The sequence below is a fragment of the Heterocephalus glaber genome, unplaced genomic scaffold (genome assembly GCF_053883595.1).
Source record: "Heterocephalus glaber isolate CG9 unplaced genomic scaffold, H.glaber_assembly_v1.0 deba00000122, whole genome shotgun sequence".
NCBI lineage: Eukaryota > Metazoa > Chordata > Mammalia > Rodentia > Bathyergidae > Heterocephalus > Heterocephalus glaber.
Window position 1 is genome coordinate 38,414,612 of NW_028258138.1, and position 27,334 is coordinate 38,441,945.

At 31.7% G+C, this 27,334-nt stretch overlaps 1 protein-coding gene across 4 annotated transcripts in view; it reads left to right on the forward strand.

The window, feature by feature from the left end:
• Positions 1 to 27,334, forward strand: part of Cadm2 (cell adhesion molecule 2) — a 1,033,997-nt gene that overhangs the window by 900,516 nt on the left and 106,147 nt on the right. For all 4 annotated transcript variants that reach the window (XM_021238785.2, XM_021238782.2, XM_004857903.4 and 1 more), the window contains one exon: positions 18,590 to 18,680. In XM_021238785.2, coding sequence (XP_021094444.1) covers positions 18,590 to 18,680 — 91 coding nt within the window. The remainder of the gene's footprint in view (positions 1 to 18,589; positions 18,681 to 27,334) is intronic.

Below are 27,334 nucleotides of genomic sequence, written 5' to 3' on the forward strand. Positions count from 1 at the left end.
TTAATAATAACAATATTAATTGTGTGACCTTAGTGGATAATGGACTTGAGTGCATGCTCTGGGATCATAATCTCACCAGCCCAAGGAGCAGCACTCAGATAATAGTTATTTTCATTAGTCACAAGTTACACATGATGATATGAAGGTTTTGAGGATTGAATCACACAACTAGCAAATAGTAGATTTGCAATCCTGACATGTTTTAGCACTGAGAAAAGTCCCAGTGATATTGTGGAGTACTTAGAATATTTATAAAAATGAAACTGAATGAATTGAAATGAGTAACATAAAGTAGAAAACAGTAGAAGATAGGAGGTCATATATTCTGAATTGCCTTTTTTGATCTTCCAGGTAATGAAGATTTTTGGTTTCTTTTTCTATCTGTGATAAAATTATAGCTTTTACTTAGAACTTGTCAAAGAATTACCATGAATCCTAAAATGCTGAATTTTCAAAACTTTTTACCAAAAATATATCTCATTGCATCTCACTTTCCTTTATTTATTCAGAAAAAAAAATGTGTGATTACTACACAGTAAGGATTGTTTGAGGCACTGGCATGTGAGGAGAGAGTTTGGAGAGTGGACCAAAAAGAGTAAGAATAAAATAATTAAAGTTGTCTCCAATTTCACCATGAACAACACAACAAACTCCATTTTTTTACATCATCCACTCGAGACCTGACTGACAAAAAAGCAAAATAAATAAATATTATATATAGCTTATTATATATTGATAAGTACTGTGCCAAAAAAAGAAAAAAACAGGGAGATGATAAGTAGATGGAAATTAGAGGACAGTAAAATTAGTGAGAACACACTATATGAATGTGTGTGTATATGTGTGGTGTGTGTGTGTGTGTAAACACAGAGGGAAAGGACTGGTACAAAAGTACAGAGTTAGAAGCATGCTTAGTATTTTTTATTTCTAGAAACATCAAAGGTACAAATACAATCAAAATCGAATAGATGGGTAAAATAGCATTAGGAGAAAAGATTGAAGAAACATCAAGAAGTCTTAAATTTAAAGAACTTCATTGAGAAAAATGTCAATTACAATATTTCCATTGCTTTAAAATTATTTTGTTTACTAGTTATTGACATTATTTTTTAAATATTTTTGTTGTATTATATTATTTTCATTGTTTTCTTTTGTTTTTGAAGTAAATTCAGAAACAGTATAGGTTAAAGCCCAAATAGAGATTATCTCCAAATTTCAACATTTATTTATAAAATGACCTTTGAGAAATTACTTACATTTTGAGTTGTTATTATAAACTAGAGAATTAATTCTACTGTGGATTTGACCATAAGCTAGAAAATCCATCCTGTAATGTGACGATTTAAGTTAATGACATTTTGTAGACTTGGAATAAATATCAGTTACCTTCCTTTTCTACTTTATATTTTTTCAATGGCTCTTTTCAAGTATGGAAAACTGTACTTTGGTGTTTTGAAAAGACTCCAATCATCAGCATAATAATTTAAACATATATATATATATATATATATATATATAGCAAATTAAGACAAATAATATTTATCTGTTTGTATATTTGATTTATTTAATGATTCTAGGGAGTGAACTGAGGACCATCAGACTGAGTTAGAGTCCTAGTCCTTTCTTTAAGTTTTATTTTGAGATAGGGTCTCACTAAGCCAGTGATTTGCCTAAGCTAAGCTCACACTTGTGATTCTCCTCCCTCAGTTTTCTGGAATGCTGGAATTACAGGTGTGTGTCATGACATCTGGCTTGTATCTTTATTTAAATGAAAATTCTAACATATGATAAAAATTAATAGAAATCAAGTCAAAAGATATATTTAACACCATTTCTAGGCCAAGATTTTGCCCATAGTAAAGGAATATTAGATTAACTTAATTTCTATGTGAAATACAGGACAGGTGAATTATTGGAGTACTTAAGAAAGAGGAGATACTTAACAGATTTGACTTGTTCTGGGTATTCTAAAGGAGGCTGCATTAGGTGGTATCAGGATTAGGGGCATTTCAGTGATGCATATACTAGTAATTTTCCTGGAAATCAGAAGTGTTAATGGAGAAGTAGGTTTGTCATGATAAATATGCACTAGTTAATCATGCTATATTTTGAGGTTGTTGAATATCTGAGTCTCTGTCTTGTTTCATTTTTGGTCATGGTTTGCATTTAACTTTGTTTTTTTCTTTCCCACATTCCCACAGTATCTTTATGTGACTACCATTTATATTCTGGAGAATTGTTTATATTTGTTGAGAAAATTTCAGACTAGCTGTTAGGTAGCTAGAGTTTGTTGCCAAGGTCATTTTCACTTTTTTTGGAATCTAAAGTGGTACTACATGAACTTCAGCATTGTAAGGTGTATATCATATTTCAATAAGTATTATTAAGTAAACTTTCATGGAAGAAGGTAATTGAATTGCTTAATTTTTACATAAAGTTTATTTTGAAAATGTTTATGCTTGTAATGGCTGGCCAGTTAAAAACAGCATCTCATTCTACCATGGTTTAATATGCCAGTGACTAAAAGGCAGAAAGTAGATCTATTAAAATTATTTTTCCTAGCATTTAACATACCATAATTAAAGTATATGAGTTAATTAAAAGTGACTGACAATAATACTAAACGTTCCTTTAAGGATGTAGAACATTCCACAGAATAAAATAAGTGGAGGGAGGGCAGAGGCCATGTAGCAACAGTCAACAGTGAAATTAGAGAAAATTGAATAAATTGATGTGGTCTTCATAAACAGGTAAGAATAATGAAAACAACATTTCGGTGATTGTTTCCAGAGGCTGTACATCATGGCTCCACGCAAGTGTAAATGTGAGCATACATGATGTGAATGTGTCCATCGTTTCAAATGAGGGAAGGTAGAAAACAGATTTGGAAAAGAATTTACAGTGTATAAGTTTAGGATTTTCCAATTTTTTTTACAATATTCCTCACATGAATGACCTGAAAGATTGTCCCAAATGGATAAACATTGAGCATTTTGACCCCTATGTCTTACCCCAGAGGAAATATATTGTTTTCTGTGGCAAGTGAAAAGAAAAAATACATACCACTACAATGATGGGAACCTCTATAAGTACACCTGAAATAAAAATTCTATGGTACTATGGAAAACCACGTTTGATAGGAAATAAGAAATAAAAAAGTGAGCTTGCTGCAGTGGTTCACCGCTATAATCCTGGTGCTTTGCAAGTCTGAGGCAAGAGGATCATAAAATAAAAGCAGCCTTGGCCATTTGCCAAGACATGGTTTAAAAATAAAAAGTGACTGGGCATATAGCTCAGTTCAAAGGCCCTGGTTTCAATCCCCAACAAAGCAAAACAAAATAAAGAAAAGTAAAACAAAGGAAAGTAAAAAAAAAAAAGTAGGAGAAATTATATTAGAGATAAGTGCTTTAAATGTTACTTTATGATACATATTTAAATTGATTTAAACTAAAATATACTACAGTCAATTTATATTTTTATAAAATATTAGTCGTAAATTTTATATTACCACTTTAATGGAAGAGAGTTTCTTTGAAATTCAAAAAACTAGAGTTTTGCTGTGAACAACAAATGCTTTCAAATTCACATAATAGATAAGAGAATAGTTTACAACTGAACAGAAAGAAAAAAGCCACTTTTTTAATAGATGAAAACTTATTTATCTTCTTATTTTGACTAAGATCTCTTAGAAACAAAAACTTTTATTTGTCTGATTTAATTTTTAGAAGAACAGATTGCATGAGTCATAGTTTCTTTGATTCTCAGTAGGAATAATGTATCTGAACTAAATGAAACAACTATGCACAGAATAGAAAAGACAAAAATAACTGAGTATTCAATTTTTGTATGTGACATTGACAAAAAGTACAGTAAAAAACAACTCTTATTGAAAATGAAAAACACAACAGATAAGCAAAATATGTCAGAATAATTTTTGCATTTTTCTTGCTAAGAAAGGACTTTTCCGCTATAGCATTGAACTGCGAATATCAAAAGAGCCTAACTTTTTTAAAAAGTGCATCTTAAAATATATTTTCTATATTTCATCAAGTCATGTAGTCTTTTGTTATCATTAATATTTGTTTGATATTTTATATTTAAGCATAGCCCTTTAAAATGAATAGTCATGTGTGTATCATTAATATTTAAAATATTAAGTACATTTTGTTAATATAGCTCATAGAGGAGACCCTGCATACAAGCCACACAAATATAATATGAGAATAATGAAGGACAGGGAGGAAGAAAAGAAAAAAAAGAGGGAGGAAGCTCCACTGTTAAGATTGTGTATTTAGATGAGATCATTTTTTTAATGGTGAATGAAAATGAAAATGAATAATATATATTTAATGTCACAGAAAAACTTGTGGGATCATTTCTTTTACTGAAATTACATCCTTATAAGGAGTTAAATGATCAACTTATGGTCTTGACCTATATATACATCTTGGTGATTATATATTTACTCTAGTTAACATACTAATAAATACCAAATTTAACCCATTTTCTCTTAATATCTTACATTTTAAAATAACAAAGTACTGTTGTACAGAATCTATTATTTTTCTTTTTTTTACAGAATTGCTTTGTGAATACAGGATCTTAATTCATTATTACACATGTTTTGATACTTTTCTGGACCATCTAATGTACTTAATCAGTTCTATTTTCAGGTTATTTCAATAAAATAGATGTAGAAGTAAAAGTCTGATTATTATAGAACAGATAGAATATAGGTGAGTTTGGAGCTTTCTATTTCTGTTTTTTATATCTTCTTTTACACTGTGGGTATTTGGGATCCACAACAAATACTTTCAAATATGGCAGAGATCTTTTCACTCATTGTAACCTGTGGGTATTTTTCCTATTCGTTAATTAAAAAAAAAAAAGTCTTTATCTACCCAATTCATTTTACATACTGTATACTTTCCAGCCTCAGTTAATTATATTATAAATTATCCTGTTAACTTTATCAACTGTGCTTCCTCTACTTACCTACTTAGTACAGAAAACTTTGATTAAAAGTTTCAGGCTACTTAGGTTTACTAGACATAAATGAACATGTTCCCAGTAGCATTTTAAAAATAACAACTCACTCATCTGGGATCTCATTTATGAAATGTTATTATGTAATTATTTTGTCTACTATAATTTACCTATAGTCCAGTGGCACAGAATATAAAAAGAATAAAGAAAGCCAAAATGAAAGCAACATTTATATTAAATTTTGAGAAATTAAAATAAAATGTTCTTTTGATTATCAAAATGCCAATTTATTCCCAGGAAAGCCGATGAAAGGATTTTAATTGGGCCCAAAATACTTCAAAAAATTCATGAATGCATATATATATATATATATATATATATATATATATATATATATATACAAGAATTATAAGGTTATCCATGCCTCTTAGCAAAAGACAAATTTCATTATATTAATAAAAGTGGCTTATGGGGAAGCTTCTGTTAGAAAAGTAACAGGTTTGTTTCAAGGAAAATACATTTATTAGTATATTACCCACAACAAGTATTACAGCTACATTATTTTCATTAGATAAATATTTTCTTGTATAAACAATATATTCCATGTAATAGTAAATAATTAAAATTAATTTAAAAATAAAATATTTTATTCTACCTAATTTTCAGGATTCAAATATTACTATGTTTTTCTGTTATAAACAGTAATGAACAATTCTTGTGTTTTTGAATATCAACAAAGTGTTTCCATTTGAGAATACCAAATTTAAAAATAATAAATGCTTAAAATAATGTAAGGTAATCTAAACTGTTTTTCTAAGCAAAGTTATCAAAGTTATGGGATTATTTTAGCATGAAAATTAATTGAATAGAAGTAAGAAAAAATAGCACCAAAATTATAGAATCCATGTATGTTATAGATACTAATGTATCCTTTTCAATTATTTTTAAATCAGGGCCGGGGATTTAGCTCAATGGTTCCGGCGTCTGCCTTGGAGGCAAGGTCCTGAGTTTGATACCCAGTACCAAAACAAATAAACAATTATTTTTAAATCAGTTTAATAAAGAATTAAAAATTCGATAAGAGGGCCAAAGATTTAGCTCAATGGTTCCGCTGCCTGCCTTGCAAGTGCAAGATTCAGAGTTTGAACCCCAGTACCAAAAGTTTTTAAAAAAATAATAATTGGATAAGAGTGTGAGGCAGAAATGATTTTGGCTAGTAACTACTAATATTAAATAATAAACATGTTATTAATAGTCAAATAACTAAGAATAATAATTAATTACCATTTATAAATCTGTTTAATATTTATAAGCTGCTTTCTTTTTTGAAAATACCTAGAGATATGGTGTCCCAATGTTTTGGAATTATTCTAATTCTTCTTTCTGAATGAATTACAATACACACACATAAAATTTTTAATAAAAAGTTTAGGAAGCTACTATAATCAATCAATATCTTATATATTATTTGATTAACTATTGATATATGAGGAAAAAGTGGTGTTACTATTTACCATGTGGTCCAATAGTTTCTTTGGTTTTTATTGTAAGTGATGAACAGAAACAAATATTATACAAAACAATTTCACTGCCTCCAAAGTTCCCCGTGCTGCACTTTTTCATTTCCCTTTATTTCCCTCTAAACTCATGATGACTGTTGATTAACTGGCTCTGTAGATTTTTCCTTTTCTAGAATGCAGTCAATTTACAAAGGAAGTAGCCTTTCACACAGGCTTCTGTCTTAGTTATCTGATACCTGGAACCAGCAATTTAAAGAAAGAGAGGCTTATTTTGGCTCAGTTTTTAGAAGTTTCAATCCTGCATGGTCAGCAGTGTGGTGGAAGGGCCTGAGTGGAGGAAAGCTGCTCAGCTCATGGCATCCAGGATGCAGAGAGAAGCGAGGGAAAGAAACCAGGAGAGGAGCTAAATCTTTCCAGGTCACTCCCCACTTACTGACCTCTTCTGACCAGGGCCCATTTTTGAGGTGCACAAAACCACCATAGTAAAATAACTTTTCAAATATACCTTTGAATGCATCAGCCTTTAGAGCAACATCCAGATATAAACCATAACATTCTGTCCCTGGCCCCCAAAGGACTCATGAACATCTCTTTTTGGTTGCCTCTACAATAATATCTAGACTCTTCAGCCTTACACCCAATATTTTGAAAATATGACTCCCTATAGTGCTGCTCTTCTATTCTTTTTCAGAGTGCCCTTGTATGATTAGTAGATGCTTTATTATAGCCCATTCCTTTTCTCTACACTAGTCTTTTGTTCACCTTCCTTTTACCTTGGATACCTTAGCTTTCCTTCTATCATACTACCAGATCAAATATTGTATACTTTATGATTTTTTTTAAAATGCAAATTGTCTAGGTAACCTTCTTAGTTTCTGTCAAATACAGACAAACTCTTCCCAGTGATGGCCACTGTACATCTTCCTAATACAGTGGTGCCAGCAGTTTTGAACTTGGAATTATTTTGAGCTATATATGATCATTTAAAAATTAAGAATCAATTCCTATAGGTTTCTATTTTTGTAGATGTCTAGAACTTGTATAATAGTAGTAAGAAACCTTACAAACAGTAATTTATGAATATTTTCCTAATAAATGATTGTCACAAAAGTAATTTTTACTAGGGATAAAAGGAATTTTTCACACTATTGATATTGAAAGTAACTGATAGCTTTGAGAATTCTGAAAAAAAAATCTGAATTAAATGGAAAATTAGAGTTTGGTTTTTCTCACAAATTACCAACAGGAAAAAGTAATTTGCTTATCTTAGAAAAAGAGCAATTTTACAAAAGGAAAATGAATATCAGGCAGTCCTCCAGTGGAATTTGTTCTGGCTAACTCTCAGCATATCAGCCCTCTGTGCCTAATAGACAGTGGTGGAACTGGAGGTATGCATCACATTTGATCTATAACTTTTCATTTCAGGAGACATAATGGTCTTACTCAGATTATTAAGCACTTATTTCATTTCAGGAATAAACAGTAAAATGAGAGAAGACCAAATATTTCACATTAATGCTCACAATTTCACAGTTTTCTACGAGTTCTTATTTTATAATAAGAAGGAAAACATAAAGCTAATGAATACAGTAAATATAAATACAGTATCTTAGAGTTCTGTCCCTATTTTGGACCATATAATTCTTTGGTAGGTTTTGTAGGTATCCTTTTCATTTTAGAAAATTCAGGGGCTGGGAATTTAGTTCAGTGGCACTGTGCCTGCCTTGCAAGTGCAAGGTCCTGAGTTACTATCACCTGCGCATGCACACACACACACACACACACACAAATTCAGCAGGATTCCTGTCCTCTACCTATTAGATAACACTTTTAATGTATATAGAAAAATATCCTTTCAGGGTATTGTTATACTTGAGAATAAGTGTTTTAGTGTAAACTAAAATGCAACTTCACAATGGTGAAGAGCTGCATGATTTTCCTTTAAAATTTACATAAGTACTGGGGAACTTTTAAAGGTGTTATATTGACTCTTAAGTTGTGTAAGATTGCAAAGATTCACAGACTTTTGTCTGTAAAACAGTATACACCAAGGAAGTCACAGCTCAGAGTTCGCTGGATTTTTCCTTAGAACCTAACTAATAATTGTTCAAAAAACCTCCACAATTTCAGGGAGACCACAAATATCTTTTACAATTTTCTTTTTTTGCGGGGGGGGGGGGCAGCAGGTTGCAAGTAGCCAGTGTGAGAGTGTTATTCAATTCTCCTTGCTGATTGGCTGCTGCTCTGTAACCAGATGAACCAGCATTCCTCAACATAACAGGTTGCTATAACACGTGTAGCTATCTTGAGTGTTCTCAGCTCTTCTTCTTCTTCTTCTTCTTCTTCTTCTTCTTCTTCTTCTTCTTCTTCTTCTTCTTCTTCTTCTTCTTCTTCTTCTTCTTCTTCTTCTTCTACTTCTTCTTCCTCTTCTCCTCTTCCTGCTCTTCCTCCTTCTTCTTCTTCCTCTTCCCCCCCCTTCCTCCTCCTGCTCTTTTTTTGTCAGTTATCTTTTTCTTAAAGCCTTAAGGTCCCTAAGATGCTGCCAAAACTCCCTGCACATTTTAAGGTGTTAGTAATATAGTATTTTATTAAATTAAAATTACATAACTGTGGGAGACATAGCATATTTAGGGTTTGAAATATAAAAATAGGCATTTTCTGATCATATCTGAAATTCGTGGTTTTTCACAATTTGCGGGTACTCTAGGAACATAACCACTGTGAATTCGAGAGGGCCACTGCATACTCAATACATTTCCAAATTTCTCTTCACAAAAATTTTCTATGGAAGTATATTTTTGCTATTGTGAATAAGAAGAATATATGGAAGCACAGAATATAGTGCAGTGAAGGAGGGGAATATGTTTTAGAAGAATAAAGAGGAAAGATATGGGAGGGAGATATGAAAAAATAGGGAGAGAAGAGAGAGAAGAAAGGAGAGAGAGAGTTCTAATTTACATACAGAATTGAACAAAAATGACTTATAGGGTTTAAAATATGGAGATCACATACAACAAAAGCAAATCTTGAGCTCAGTTCTGTTTCAGCCAGATAGAGAGAGTTGATTTCAAATAACCCTAGAGGATGCAAAACAGCACAAAAGAACACATTTGAGAATTATGAAAACCTCTGGGTTAATGTACAAGGAGCATTTCACATCAATGAGCAATATTTGCTAATTATTTGATCAGTGTTTATATTATTAGAAAATAGCTCTGAAAAGTGGATTTTATTTATAGTTCACTAGTGACTAGTTAGGAAAAGTTACAAAAGACCCTTATTTATTCATTCAACAAATATTTAATTGATGTCCAGCAATTATTCCAGCCACAGAGGATGTACAAATGAACAAGACAGAAATGATCTCCTCTTTTATTAGTTTGCATTAATAAGAGTTCACTAAGCATTTAGTAGCACCTTTCATGGAAGCTAACTACTAAATTTTGAAGTGTTTACAGTATAAATGTTTATGATGAATAATGCTATAATATAATGTTACAATTTATTCAAATAATGGATAGAAATGCCTACGAGCACTATACTTTGTGGAAAATGTACAGACATAAAAATTTGTAAAATGAATCAACCATTTCAGAGTATTCATGGGAAATAAATTTGTATGCAAGTAATTATTATCCAAATAATATTTTCTTTTTAACCAAACACCATATAATACTATGAGCAATGTAGTTGGCTACTATTTTTCATCATAAGTCATTTTTGCTTAGTTGCTATATTATATCACATGGAATGACAGAATAAGCTAATATTAGGTGTTAATTTTTGGTAGTTTCTCTTATTTGGCAGTTTGTCTATTATCCATAACAGGTTAAATATTACCTTTATATCGCCTTAAAATCTTGTTATATTTTGTTAATTACAAAAGGAAAAAATAGAGTTTTCATTGGTAAAAAATTTGATGTAAAGATTTTTTAAATTTTCTTACAAAAACTTTAGTGATGAATAGATGTTTTTAAAGCACAGACACTAAATACTTTGAAAGCCATGCTTTTAAGTTTGTCAATTAGGTGACTTAATAGTAGCTTCATCACAGATCTTTTCTTTTCCAAAACATTTCTTAAAAGTACAGAAAATCCATTCCATTAGATCATTATTTGTACTTTGATTCTAACCTTAAATCAGTCAAATAGAACATGAGTTGTCCTTATTTCCTAAGTTAACTCATTTAATATTTTTGTTTAAAAATCTTTTTTTCATTAATTTCTCTCTCTACATTGTAATTTTGTTTCTTCCTAAATGATTCTGCAGAATTTTTCAGATAAAATTAAAAGAAAAATACTTAAAGAAAAATATTTTTATATTTAAAAATATTAAAGACAGATTTTAAAGAATATTATTTCTCACAAATCCTTTAGAGAAAAGAATACTATACTTAAAATCTGCATATTTTATATAGTTGAGAGTAAGCACTAAATAATATTTAGGATTGAATAAATATATCTTATATTATCTACTACAAAATTTTTTTCTTTCTCTTTTCTTTCTTTGAGAAACAGAGAGTAACTTAGACATTTATTCATACTGCCAATAAACAGTTATTAAGCATATCAAGTTTGGGCACCGGGCCTGCCTTGCAAAAGCAAGGTCCTGAGTTTGATCCTTGGTACAAAAACAAAACAAAACAAATATCAATTTTAGAAACATGATTGAAGGGATTAAATTCTTAAAGTTTGAGTGATATGGGGATGAAATAATTATGTTAAAATATATTTTACTCTATGCAGTATTTTAAATTAATTATATATATCCTACATTGTAAAATAATTTAAACCTAGTTATTATTGATTCCCAGACATTCATATGTGTGTACATTATATAAACACATATATATTGAGCAGATGTAATGTTAATAGAGTTGATTTTCGATCTTTTTTAACTATCAATTTTGATACTATCTTGAAATGTCTTAAGTCAAATAAAAGTCTAACATATAGGACAAAGAACAAAGAAATAGCTAACCCAAATTCATTTATCCTAATCTTTTTTAAAAACTTCATTAGTTAGCACAATATATTATATAAGTTATTTAAAAGCATAACATCATACATATCCCCAGAATATTGAAGCTAAAATATTTTTCTATTTTGTGAAGAAATACAGGAAGATTACATGTAACTCCTATGGCTTCTAGACTCTAAAGTAGAAGGATTACTTCCACTGCAAGCTTGGATTTGCAGTTTAAGTTATTTTTGGCTTGAAAAATATTCCTAATACTTAGGAATTTATTTGACAAGGAAAACTTCAGCCCAGAAGAAAAATCTACACAGAATTGAAGAAATATAGAGGTCGAATAAAATTTTTGGTAATTCTTAAGAGATAATTTGGCAAAGACATACAATAAAAGCTTTGAGTTAGTAACTATTTTCACATTGCTATTCATGCCTGAAGTAGTAAGAAATTGAATAGTGTAGCAAATGCACAAGTTTAATGTTATTTTATTGAATAATATATTGTATATCATGATACTCCTGAAATTTTCTTCATTTTGATATGTAACAAAATGAATAATATGAAGAGTTTAGATAGGAATTTCACTTATTTAAACAATTATTTTGAAGAAATTGTAGAAAGTGAAAACTTTTAAATTCATTCAGTTTTCCAGGTGACTATCTATATCTGTATATCTATCATTTAGTATTTTATTGGATAAGATGAGTTAACATAGGAACTCTAATTCTCTTTAAAAATGCTACCTCAAGGGGCTGGGGATTTAGCTCAGTGCCCCTGCACCTGCTCCAAAAGTACGGTTTCATCCCCAGTACCGGAAAAAAAAAATGCCACTTTAGGAACATAATTTGTATTTCACTAAAATATTTTAACTGACCAGTGCTAGATGAATACACTGCTGGATAAAATAAAATGACTTATAGAAGTGAAAAATAAATAGAAATGAGATAGATCTTTATCATTAAATAAAATTTGGCCAAAATTGAAGCTATTTCATCTTAATAATAGTATTTATTGTTCACTTGTACTTCTTTTTTTTTTTCATTTTAGTTGTTCATTTATTGTTTGGATCTTCTATATTGGGAGGTTTAATTTTTTCAGTTCCTTTTATATTCTAGATGTTAGTCCTCTATAAAAATAGCTGGCAAAATGTTCCCATTCTATGTGTTATTTCTTCACTACGTTGGTTGTTTCCTTTGCTATGCAAAAGCTTTATATTTGACATGATCTTATTTGTTGATTCTTAGTACTATTTACTGTACCATTGGGATCCTGAGCAGAAATTCATTGCCTACATCTATATCTTCAAGAGTTTTATCTATTTTATCAACCAGTAGATTGTTTCTGTTTTAACATTTAGATCATTTATCCATTTTGATTTTAGTTTTGTACATGGTGAGATATATTCATCTAGTGTGAACCTTCTGAATATGAATACCCAGTTTTCCCAGGAGCACTTATTAAATGTATAAAAAATTCAGAATGAATAACATTTGAGGTAATGTAGTACTGTAGTACTTGATGAATTAAAAATGTCACTTTGTATACATTGCTAACATATCATGTTTACAGAGCAAGTCTGACATTTTATGGACATAAAATCTCAGGCTTAATAATTAAATATATCTTTTTACAATTGAGTCCTTTCTCTGCTCAAACTATACAATGACAGAAAAAGAGTTTATATATGTGGTGCTTGCATTAAGAAACTACACACAGTTGTAATTCTAGCACTGTAGGAGGCTGAGGCAGGAAGATAACAAGTTCATGTCCTGTGTGGCCAATTTAGGGAGATCTTGTTCCAAAATAATTATAATTTATTAATTCATTAAAAGAGTAGCTGGAGATGTAGTTCAGTGTGAAGGCTCTGGGTTCCATCCCCAGCACAACAAAAAAATGAAAATAAAGAGGTTGGCATTTTAAAAATCATGAAAGTTTTTATCTAATAATTTGAAATGGGAAGATAGTTGGCAATATGCCTTTGATTAATGTAAATGTAAGCTATGGATAAAAGTTAATCTAAGGTCTGTGACATGAATATTTAAGTGTAATTATTCACGCACCAGGCTCCAACACAATTTCAATTAAACATTTTTTTCAGAATAGTGCCCTGAATTGATAAGATATATTAGAAACTTTATCACCTTCATTTATTTAGTAATTATTTATTATGCATAGACTTAGTATAAAGCACCATACAAAACACTGAGGATGGACGGTGACAGAAATGCACATGAGGCTGGAAAATAAAATGTTAGGAAATGTATCTGAAAAATGAGAAAGTAATTGATCATTACTCTTAAATACCAAAGATATATTAGAGTTAAATAAAGAAAAGTTCCTCTCACAGTGGAGCATTTCTGACAACTTGTTTTAAGGCACAATGAAATATATTCATTAAAAGACCAGAAAAGAATATCATTGCTGAAATTCAAAGAATGAAATCAATAATTATAAGACAAGGGAAAAAAGAGGATCCCGATCATGTAGGACATAAATGAGTTAATAATTTTGCTTTTTAGTTTAAGAGCAAAGATCAAAATGTAATGTTTAAATTAATAAATTGATTTGAATAGATTCATACCTTGAGAAAACAATTTTGTTTAGAAAGATTCAGAGGTGTGTGATACTAACACAAAAGAGACCATTTTCTATTTGGTAAAATGTATAGAAGTTGTGATTTTGGAGCCATAATAAAAAAGCAAGTGAACAGAAAAGCAAGTGAGCAGAAGACACCTGATGTATTAGCTGAATGGATGCTACTGATATCTACAAATCTGAGATTGCTTTAGGATGGACAGATAAAGGGAAATTTGTAGATTTTGAGTTCATATTAGATATATCAAATGTGCCACATCTTTGAGATTTCCAAGTGCACGTCAAATAGGTGCCTCATATAATTAAGCCTAGCTTGTGGTACATTTTCCTCTGATCTATTAATTGGTTAGTGTCTTAGTTACTTTTCTCCTTGATGAGACAAAGTACCTGATGCCCAAATTTAAAGGATGAAAAGATTATTTCAGCTCACAGTTTGTAGAGGTTTCAATCCATAGTTAGTTTGCTCCAAGCCAAGTGGCATGTTACAATTGCTTACTTTTTTTGTTCTTTTATATATATGGAAAAATAATTTTTATAGAGAGAACCTAATAAATATTTTGAACAATTCTGCAGTCGAGTATGTAAATGTTATAGTGCGTACTTAGATTTTGGGTCACTTAGAGTTTATTTGGGATATTCTGCTAGGTAGAAATACATAGAAATATAACTCAAGTATATCATCTGTTTTGATATTTGCTTATATTAAAATTCTTATGACAAATCTCAAGAAAAGCTGAATCATGTTTCAAGTGATCATATTTTTTTAAATTCCCACCTCCAATACACTACTTAAAGTAAATTGGCAGAGGTACGAGAATCAGATCATATTATGTCTTCTAGTTTTCTAATCATTCTACCAGGTTCAGGCCAGCAAACTCAGAGAGACGAATGAAGACATAAGAGACAGAGAATATCATTATCTGGGGACCTGGGGACTTCACCAGAATGGAGTGAAGACCCAAAGTGAGCTGAACCCCCAGATTTATTGAAAAACAACACAGTCATAGGGTTCTGCTAAGCACAGATATTTGCTTTAGGTAGGAAAGCAAGGAAGAAAGGCATGGTGACAATTTGGCTGAATCATTAACTTTTCTCTGATTGTCCCTTCAGGAGCTTCCTTGCTTTCCCTGTGAGACCAATTTCTGGGTGAGTTAACAAAACATACTGTCTTCAAGACATTCCAGCTCCTCAGAATTAGCAGTCTTCCACATCCTGAGTCACCCTGAGCAGACATTGACCCATTGGGTGGCACAAGAAACTTCACGACTCTCTAACAGTATATAATTTACCTTAGTGAGAGATGTGAAAATCTGCCATATCATTTTGGCAAACAGCATACCTGTATTCTAAGTATGGCAGAATTTCCAGAGAAATAAAGCCTCCACACTTTAATCCAGGAGTAATCCTTAACCAAACCCTAATAAGAATTTGTAAATATTTCATGAATACTCCTGTTCTTTGCCTATCCAATTAGATAACTCTGAAATATATGATGTACAGAGCTGGTTATTTTTATAATACAATTCAACTTGAGTTGCCCAAAGTATAATCTGCTCAGTAACACAGGCTTTATTTGTTTTGTTTGATTTATTCTCTTCCGATCTCACATCCCAGTCTTTATGGAGATGACACACCCCTCCCCATAAAAGACATCTTAGAATCTCTGTTAAGATAGTGTATTAGCCAGAGCTTTTCAGTAAAAATACTAAGTAATATTATTATAAATATAGATAATAAGGAATTTTGATCTATATATCTGTACATATATTATTTTTCTAAATTTTATTTTTATGGGTATATATGTTTGCAGTACATAATGATTACATTTATCATGGAGAGTTGGTACATGTATAGAACACATCTCAATTGTGTTTCTTCCCCTTTCATAAACCTCCCTCTATTCTTGATTTATTGTAAGAATTTTTTCACATTATGGAGGCTGACATGTCATACTGGGTGAGTCAGCAGGTCAGAGACTCAAGAGAGTGACTGGTTTGTATCATCCTGATTCTGACAACCAGAGAAGAAAGGATTGTTGTTTTGGCAACAGTCCTTAGGTCTACCAACTGAAGATCCAGGAAATTCCAGTCCTGACAACTCAATACTCACTATTAAAAAAAGTAGCTAAGATAATGAATTTAATATGGGAAAATATTTGTTTTGGCTCACAGTATTAGTTTCCTGCCCATAGTTGGTTGGCACCTTTGCTTTAGGCCTTGTTTTGGTGGCATGGTGCATCATAGCATGAACGTATGGCAAAGAAGGGCTGTTGACTTTGTGACAACCAAGAAGCACAGAGAAGGTGAAGGGTCCAGGGCCTCAACTTCCCCTCCAAGGGCATACCTCCAATGACCCTACTTTCTTCTATAAGGCTCTAAGAGCTAAAATCTCTACCACCTCCCAATAGTGCCAAGGATGGCTACCAAGTCTTAACACATGAACATTTGGAAAATATTCTAGACCCATACTATAGCAAGTCCAATGGCATAAAAAATCCAGATGTTCCAGTTCAAAGGCCACCACACCGGAAGAGTTCTCTTCTACTTCTGGTAGGGTCAGCCTTTTATTCTCATTAGGCCTGGAACAGAGAAAAAGCCCAGCCACATCATGGAGAACAATCTGCTTGACTTGGTCTAGTGGTTTACGTGATAACAGGATCCAAAATCATTTTCAGAGAAACATTTTTAATGGTGATTGACCAATGAGCTGGGTTACCCCAAGTCACAATCATGATAAAAGACAAAATTAACCATCAAAGACTCAAAAACCAACCCAGTATTTTTCTCAGAATCATTCTTTTCCAATTTTCTCCAAAGTTATTCCTATAAATAGATCTTTCTTTTATAATAGATAGAGTAAAATTAATTCTGCTATATGTAAGTTTGGTTAAAGTTTAGAAGACTATAGGGTTCGGTATGACTAGAACAGTTCTGGTTCACACATTACCTTGTACAATATTATTGCTCTTTTCACTTTTAACAATTACCCTGCTTGGAAACTCAATTACATAATAATCTACTCAATAATTGATTCCATAAATGTAATGATAATAAATGACAAATTTTAAAAAGCATTTTAGATTATTTAATATTTTTCTTCTGTCAGACAATAAGAAATATGTGTCATATTTCTTCAAATCAAGTTTTCTTACTTGGTTGTTTATACCATAATTATTTTCTATAATATATATTGAATGCCTATTTGTAACAAAAATAATATTTTTATTATCTTAAATATGGTTTCAATCTTTAAGAATTGAGAAAGAATAACTAAGAAACATTAAGTAATTTAAAGGTATGATATTAGGTATTTTAAAGGATTATACTTTATTATTTTATACATGAAAAAAATGAATCTTAGTTCTTTAAAAGTAATTAAAATTAAATAATTAACTGATATTTAAATGACTTCAATATCAAAGAGTGAATATAATGGCAGAGCAATTCCATTCTTATGTTAAAACTAAAGAAAGTGTGAAAATAATTGAATATGAATATGTGAATATGAACAAGTCCAACCCTATTTTGTTTGCTACAGAAAATACGGAGATAAGAGGGGAGGGTAAGTGCGCATTGACCTTGCCAACATGCAAAGGTCAGACAATGGGAAGACTAGCAAAGAATGATGAAGAAATAAATGTGTGAGATGCACATGTTACTCAATGGCAGAGCACTTGCCTAGCATGTGGGAAGCCTAGAGTCCCATCCCCCATACCACATATAAAACACACACACACACACACACAACTCAGAGGAAATATTAAATATAAATATTCTGGGATTTTATGTAAGTTTCCATTTCTTCTATGAAATATGAACTTTTGTAATTAAAGAATATTACATGGCATACACTTTTTAAATATAATGTCTTGTATTTTAAATCCTTTTCCACAAGGGATGATTTTATTAACTGGAAATAAACAATTTCCCAACAATTATGTTGTTGGTTATAAAGCAAAATGTTAAATTTTAGTAATATTATAAATGGCTATTTGAAGTGACTGCCAACTGTACTTTAAGAAGAAGCAGCTGGAGCTCAGTGCTGCATTACTGCATTTTCAAAAACAGTCAGCAAAATGCTTCTGACACAATAGCTGATCTTGAGTTCATTGTAGGTTCCTTATTGTGAGTCCCTGGTATTCCTGCAACAATAAAAATGTTGTTATTCAAATACATATATGTATTTGGTACATAATAATAGTATTCATAGCTATCTATAAATAGTTGAAGAAACAATTGTATGAAATACTTGATATTCATTTGAACCACTTTTTTCAATTTTACTTTTAAATTCAGATTTTAGTTGTACTCCTAAGATACTCAGATATTTTTCTTAGATTTGTCTGAAGAGAATGGTAGTTTCTTAAAATTACATAGCATGTTTCATTAAAGCTATGTAATCCCCTATAAATATATAGCTACAAGAAATATAAGAAATGCTAAACATACAGATGATATTCAGTTATTGATATGTCATTTATATGTGTATAATGACTTTTCTAATACTCTTTTTTCTAGATACACCATCAGTTAAGATTATACCATCCACTCCTTTTCCACAAGAAGGACAGCCTTTAATTTTGACTTGTGAATCTAAAGGAAAACCACTGTAAGTCATTTAATGAGCAATAAGGTTTTTCACTTTGTCTTCCTTGTGCTTTGATTGCAGGTTTTAACTGTAGAAATCCACTGTTTTTTTCTTTTCTTAATGGGCAAATGATCTCAGGAACAGAAAAACCCCTGAACCATATCTTCATTAAGCATCCATGGAAGGCTGGTTTTTACTTTGTCATCTAGTGATGTTTCTGGGAAGGTTTCCAGCTGTGATTTTTTTCCACTTTTGTCTAATATAGTAAGATATTTCAACGTGAAATGACTGTAGGCTTAATCAGTCACTATTTATGTTATCAGACTAATAAAAATTACACATCGCTGAACTTAGTTCTTCCATGAAAATTGAAAATAATGAATTATCCTCAGAAAATGCCCAAGCTTTACATAGGGAATAAGCTTCATAATAAGAAAAATGAAATGTATATTTCAAATGTAGCTTCCAATGCATCATAACATATGAATATTATATACTTGGAAGTAATGTGAGTGAAAAGGTTCATAAGCTCAATACTTTCAATTATAAAATAATTTCTTTATTAAAATACACTTATTCTAACACCACTTCAACTCTAAAACTATATTTTTGTCAATCATGATTATAAAGCATTGACTCATAAGTTACATATTTTTATATAAAATTTAAATAGATTTTTCAAATATCAATTATTTGGAAGCTATGTGATTAATATAAGTACTCTCGGTCTCCTATGTAATTTATTTGACATTTAAAAGCTTCCAATTGATTTATATTTTACTTAAATTTTAATTAGATAAATTTAATTGTACTCTGTATATCACTAAATAAAATAGCTATGGTTTAAATAAGGTTAAATAACTAAGAGTTTGCTTACAATAATATTTTAATTATTTAAGGTGAGGAAACAAACAATCTCATGAGGACTTTTATTTAAAGAATTATGTGACAGAAAATTTCCTAATATTTTAACTTCTTCCAATTGCACACCATTGTATTTTCTGCCACACTTTATCTTCTTCATCAGAGTATTGATATTTTAAAATTATTCTTTCTTCTAATCTTTATTCTCCAGAGGATAATCTGCTTCAAGGAGAAATTTATAGATTAATCTATTGAAGTTATTTTAGAGTTCAAAAAATCACATTTTCATAGTAGCTTTATTATATGAGGTGTAATTTAAAAATATGATGGATGTATAAATTTAAAAGATTTGCTGTGAAAGACTCATTGACATTAATCAATCTAATCCCCCTAATTTGGAACACATGTGTGCCTTTGTTCTTGCCACTTTCTGAAGCAGTTTTGGAAGTTGCCTTTCTTGTTTTTAGTTGAGTGTCATGGTTGTCATGATGTCCTGAATGTATTCAAAACATTTACTTTTGTTTTAACTTTGGGGAAAAGCCAGAAATTTCACAGTGCCACGTCTAGTGAATAAAGTAGACAAGCACAAACCATACCATAATGCTTTTACCAACCCACCTTTCTGTTGAATGACAATCAACAGAAAAATTCACCAAGAATTTTTTTATCACACTTTAAAGACATATCCAAAAGTAGACTTCTAGAACTACTTCAGAAAATGGCAAGAACAATGGGATAAGTGTGTTCAAATTGAGGGGGAGTATTTTAAGGGCCATTAATGGCAATGTAACGTGCTTGTACTGTAATTTTTTTGAACTTATACATTCACAGTATATTTTGATCGCCTCCAGTATATCACCACTCAATTCATTTTCATAGTTCTTACCTACTGAGAAGCTTACGTTGCTTATAAAAAAACATTTTTCCACAACAATATGCTGTTTATATGTGACAAGTACATTTGAGCATTATAGCTCCAAGAAGAGCTTTAGCTATAAATTCAGTACTTTAGAGAAAGAAATGTAATGAACTCTAGTTGGCTTTAGACAGATTTGAATACTAACTTCTTCTGATTCTGTGTAGCTAATATCAAAACATCTTTCCAAACTTTTTCTTCCATTTTAACACTTGTTGCATTTTGTTAATACTTTCCAAGTATTTCTTTTTTTTCCTCTTTCTTGCTTCAGTTCCTCCTTACAACCTCAGATGTCAATATACAGGTATAAAAAGGAATGTGATACGATCACAACATAGTAACATAGTATTTTGTCTATACTCTTTTCTCCTTTTATGCTTAGAAATAAATGCATCCTTGCTGAGAAAGCATCAAATTGTCTGTCAGTGACCTATTTTTTTCATCACATGCATACTCCAAACAGAAGACACATCGTTCAACATATAGGACTACATTGTGAGGTTTATTAAATTAATTTAAATAGTCCATATTATTCACTTCAGATATGGTTGAACAGATGTGGCTTATTGTCAGTCTCTGAGTTTTAATTACCTATAAATAAGTTTCAATGTGTAATAGCTTTTGCATTGCAGATGAATGCAAAGTAGCATAAACTTTTCTCACTTTACTTAAGAATTCAAAGGCTGAGGAAGTTTAAGAAATAGAAAATGTCACCTGAGAGGGTTCTGATTAATATCACTTTGCAAATAAAAAAAAGAATTAGAAAGGCTCCCTATTTTAAAGAAGAGAAAACTAAGTCTCAAAAGTGTTAAGCAAATTTTCTTACTCATATAGATTCAAGATTCATAAGCCAGGATTTGCTCTAAGTTTAACACTGTCCACAGTATACACTCTTTCAGTTATTGCTGCTACTTCATCTGCAGAGTCTACATTGGCACTTATGTTAGGCAAAGTCACTATTGAAAGTCTAAGATGAGGCTCAAAGTAATTTTCATAATTGAAGTTGAAGCCTTGGATGCAGAGTGAAGAACTTGCTAGTCTCGTTACATTTTTCAAAGTTACCAACTTTATCAGGTTTTCTTCTCTATAATCTTTCTAAACACTTGCCAAGGTCCTATTCTAATACAATCTATTCTAGATTCATATAGAAAACTATAATTAATGTCTTATCTTTAGGCAATAACTTGTATACCCCTTTAAGACTAAAAATCAACATAATATTGTCTTTACCTTCGTAGGTCTCAGTATAACCTACATGTTACTGTGTACAAATAAATGTATATTAACTTATTCTTTTATGTTGTATTCCTATTTTCGGCTTTCTACCTTCATTTTCTTTCCCTCTAGACTGACAGGCCATTGACAAATTTATAGTCAACTTATTTGATTCCTTCCTCCTTTTAGCCTACTGCTCTGCCTTTGTTCTTTCCTAATCTTGAATCAACTCTTCTCCATTTTCGGAGTAACTCTCCTTTTCAATAGATGAGGGGAGTAACCTCTTTAAAAGCAGTATAACTGGTAGCCTTTCTAGTTTATATTATATTCCCAACAGTGTCAGAGAAGGCAGATAGGGCAAATAACATGAAAAGACTGAAAAGAATTTATTGGACTTTCCCAGAAGGAAATCTTACTGATAATAAAGAATTAGTCTCACTAGAGAAAAGAGAACAGAAGGTAAACTGAAATGTATGAGTCAGGGGTTTGCAGACTGTAGAGAAAGAAGAGAATCACTAAAGGAAAGACTACTCCCGAAAATGGGTCATGAAAAGAGTAGAGGGATGACAAAAATTTTTAAAAAGAAATCTAAAAAGAAGCATAATTAAAAAACATAATAGGGTGACTGCCCATATCTTAAAATAGGATTAAAAGAGTGGGAGTAAAAATGAATTCTTTGGTATCACATGTATATAATGTGAAGGTTAGAATTGCCTATTCTAAGAGCTGGGGATTTAGCTCAGTGGTTCCACTGTCTGCCTCATAAGCGCAAGGACCCAGGTTCGATCCCTGGTACCACAAAAAAAATAATAAAAAAATAAATAGAATTGCATATTCTACTCTGGTAATCATGCCTGTGTTCTGCTCCATTACTTTGCAGCTATTGCACCTGATTCCCCATTTTGTTTTGGCACAGTTGAGAAGCAACACTACAGCTTAGTGGCCAATTGTCTCCCCTAGCAATTAATTTGTATTATCTTTACCTGATCTACCTCTAATGAGGAATGAAAATCAGAAATGTATAATGAAGATGATTCCCTCATCTTATAGCATGCTTATTTAATATCTTTAATCCACGATAAAACCTTTATTGTTCTTTAAAAAGTATTTGATAGGCATACAATTTCTTAAAGAATGAATGATTCATTATTTTTAGTTATTGTTAGTAAATATAATGACACCACTTTCTTTTGTCCAAAATGACGTGGTGTGGCTCAAGTTTTCCTGAGACTCCTGTACCTAAGCTGCCCTCTTGAATCCTAATGTTTTCCTTGTGCTAAATGTGAAAGCCCTAGTGACTGTTTATGAATAATCACACCTTATTCGCCTGACTTGAACTGAAGCCTTTTGCCATTTTCCTGTGCAACAGCTGCATAACTTGGGCCAGAACCAAATTGTTCCACTTGACACTACTATAGAGGCATTCCATTCTTTCCGTAAAAGAGAGATTACTGTTCATGTCTGTCTATTGTTTTAATTTTAGTCTAAAGTGAGGACCAAGCTAATGCCAGCCACTTTTCTTCAAGTCCCCAGAGTTTTTGCAAACCTCTTCTTTCTTTGGCTGAATTCCCAGACAGCTTTCAGGCAGCAACATTCTCCATTCATAAAAAATAGAGGGGTAAAAAGAAAGAAGAAAAAGAAAAAGAAAAAAACCTTTTACCGCACATTAAAGTCATGACCTTAAATGATGTACAGTTGTCCCCCATATGCTATGACTGGTGAGTCATCATTTATTTTAATCCAATGTATAACACTTTATGAGTTTATTTAATACAAAGCAATGGGACATTTTCAATAAATGTATATTTGTCACTTATTCTATAAAAGAAAATAATTATAGGATTCAATAAATTTTCAGTGTAACTAGCACAATGTTTATGTTATACATGTATGATTCTTTTAATTCTTCTGGGAAGATACCCAGAAGGGGAATAGCTGGGACAAATGGGACCTCCAGTCCTAGTTCTTTGAGGTATCCCCATAATGATTTCCACAGTGGTTGCACCAGTCTGCACTCCCACCAACAATGGAGAAGTGTTCCATTTTCCCAACGCCCCTGCCAACATTTGTTATTGGTTGATTTCTTGATAGCTGCCATTCTTTCTGGGGTGAGGTGGAATCTCAGTGTTGTTTTCATCTGCATCTCTTGAATGACCAATGATGTTGAAAATTTTTTCATATGTTTATTTTCTGGTTTTACTTCTTTGTCTGGGAAATGTCTGTTCATTTCAGATGCCCATTTTTGAATTGCGTCTTTGAATTTGGGGGGGGGGATCTGATCTTTTTCAGTTCTTGATATATTCTAGATAGTAGTCCTTTGTCTGAGGTACAGGTGCTAAAAAATTTTTCTCACATTGTAGGTTGTCTTTTAGCACTGTTCGTGGTTTCTCTTGCAGTACAGAAGCTTTTTAATAAGATGAGATCCCAGTTGTTGATTTTTTATGCTAGTTCCCATGCTACTGAGTTAATAAATTCATTTCCTATGCCAGTGTCTTCAAGAGTTCTACCTAAATTATCTTCCAGCATATTTAGTGTTTCTGTTTTAATATTGAGATCTTTAATTCACTTTGATCATAGTTTAATGCATGGTGATAGATATGGGTCTAGTTTAATCTATGGCAGGTTGAAATCCAGTTTTTCCAATACCATTTATTAAATATGCTATCTTTTCTCCAATGAGGGAGGTTGGCTCCTTTGTCAAAGATGAGGTGGCTGAGTATGTCTGGAGTTGTTTCTGCATCTTCTAATCAATTCCATTGATCCTTGGGTCTGTTTCTTTGCCAGTACCATGCTGTTTTTATCACAGTAGCTTTGTAATATAGTTTCAACTTGGGGATTGTGATACCCCCTGTCATGTCTCTGTCACCTGAATTGCTTTTGCTATTCTAGGTCTTTTCTGGTTCCAAATGAATTTTTGGATTGTTTTCTCTAGTTCTGTGAAACATATTGATGGAATTTCAATTGGCATTGCATTAAATCTATATAGTAGTTTGGGAAGTATGGAGATTTTCACTATATTGGTTTTTCCTACCTGGGAACAAGGGATGTCTTTCCATTTTCTTACATCCTCTTTGATCTCTTTTTTCAGAGTGCTGTAGTTTTCATGTAGAGGCCTTTTGCTTCCTTTGTTAGACTGATTCCTAGATATTTCATTTTTTGGATCCTATTATAAAAGGAATTATTTCCCTAATTTCTCTCTCAGTGAGTCTCTTATTTGTGTACAAGAAGGCTATTGTTTTTTGAATGTTCACCTTGTATCCAGCTACTCTACTGAATCTGTCAATTAAATCTAGATGTCATTTGGTGCAGTCTTCTATGTAAAATATCATATCATCCGCAAATAATGACAATTTAACTTTTTCCATTCCTATCTTTATTCCTTTTATTTCTTTCTCTTTTCTCATTGCTGTGGCTAATGTTTCCAGAACTATATTGAACAGGAGTGGTGATAATGGGCATCCTAGCCTTGTTCCTGATTTTAGCATGAAAGTTTTCAGTTTTTGACTATTTAGTATGATGTTGGCTGTTGGTTTTTCACAGATAGCCTTAATCAGGTTGAGATAAAGACCTTCTATTCCAATTTTCTGTAGGGTTTTTATCATGAATGGGTGTTGGATTTTGTCAAATGCTTTTTCTGCATCTATTGAGATGGCCATATGGATTTGTCTTTGACTCTGTTAATATTGTGTATTACAATTATTGATTTATGTATGTTGAATGATCTTTGCATCCCTGGGATAAATCCGACTTGGTCAGAGTGTATGATCCTCTTGATGACCCTCTGTATTCTGTTTGCCAGTGTCTTGTTGAGGATTTTTTCATCTATGTTCATTTAGGGAGATTGGCTTGTAGTTCTCTTTTTGGGTTGCATCTTTCCCTGGTTTTGGAAACAAAGTAACACTTGCTTCCAGAATGAATTTGGAAGTATTGCTTCATTTTCAATTTCATTGATGAATTTAAAGAGTAATGGCAATAGTTCTTCTTAAAATGCCATATAGAATTCAGCAGTGAAGCCATCAGGACCTGGGCTTTTCTTTGTTGGTAAATTTTTTATTACATTTTCAATTTCACTCATTGTAATTGGGGTGTTTAGAATTTCTATATCTTCTTCATTTAACTTTAACAATTTGTATGTATCTAGGAATCTGTCCATTTCTTCTGTGTTTTCCATTTTATTAGAGTACAATTTCTGGAAGTAGGTATTGATGATCCTCTGGATTTCTGCTGGATCTGTTGTGACTTAACCTTTTTTGTTCTTAATTGCATAGATTTAAGCCTTTTCTTTCCTTTTTCTGATCAGGTTGGTTGGATTATCGATTTTATTTATTCTTTCAAAAAAACAACTCTTTGATTCATTGATTTTTTTGTATTGTTCTCTTAGCCTCCATTGCATTGATTTCTGCCCTGATCTTCATAATTTCCTCTCTTGTATGAGCTTTGGGTTTGTCATGCTCTTCTTTTTCTAGGAGCTTGAGGTTCTGGATTAGATTGTTTATTTGAGTTACCTCTGTTTTCCTAATATGGGCATTCACTGCTATGAATTTCCCTTGTAGAACTGCTTTCATTGTGTCCCATAGATTCCTAAATGTTGTACTGGCATCATCATTTACTTGTAGAAACTGTCTAATTTCTTCTTTAATTTCCTCTGTGACCCATTGGTTGTTCAGGAGGGTGTTATTCAATTTCCAGGTGTTTGTGGGAGTTTTGCAGTTTCTCATATTATTGACCTCCAATTTTATTGCACTATGGTCTGATAATATACAGGGAGTAACTTCAATTCTTTTACATTTACTGAGTCATGTCCTATGAGCTAGCATGTGATCTATTTTGGAGAATGACCCGTGTGCAGCTGAAAAGAATGTGTATTCTGATTTTGTGGGGTGGAACACTCTGTAAACATCTATTAAGTCCATTTGTTCAATAGCTTGGTTCAGTTCTAAAATTTCATTGTTAATTTTTTGTCCAGATGATCTGTCTATTTGTGATAGTGGGTTATTGAGGTTCTCCACTACAATTGTATTAGTGCTTATTTGGTTTTTCATGTCTATTAATATTTGTTTTGGATACTTGGGGGCATTCATAATTGGTGCATATATATTTATGATTGTCATTTCTTCCTTTTTGATTGTTCCCTTCACAAGGATGTACTGACCATCTTTGTCTATCTTAATTATTTTTGGTTTGAAATCTGATTTGTCTGCAAATAAGATTGTTACCTGTGCTTTTTTCTGGGTTCCTGTGGCGTGGAGAACTGTTTTCCATCCTTTTACTTTCAGTCTATGAATTCCTTTTTGAGTTGGGTATGTTTCTTGTATACAGAATATTGTTTGACTTTGCTTCTTAATCCATTCTGTCAGTCTATTTCTTTTGATTGGTGAATTGAGGCCATTAACATTGAGAGTTATAATTGATAGATGTGACTCATCCTTGTCATGATGTTTTACTATTGTTGGCTCTTTTATTTTTTATTTTCCCCCTTTCCCTTTAGTTTCATGTCTTTCCTGGTGGTTTCTCTCTGTTGGGGCTCATGGAGTTGTGACCTTCATTGTCTTTTTCTAGGATATTGCTTAAAATTGTTTGGAGTGCTGGTTTGGTGGTCATGAAATTTCTCAGGTGTTCTTTGTCATGGAAGAATCTAATTTCCACATTGATTTTGAAAGATAATTTTGCAGGATACAAC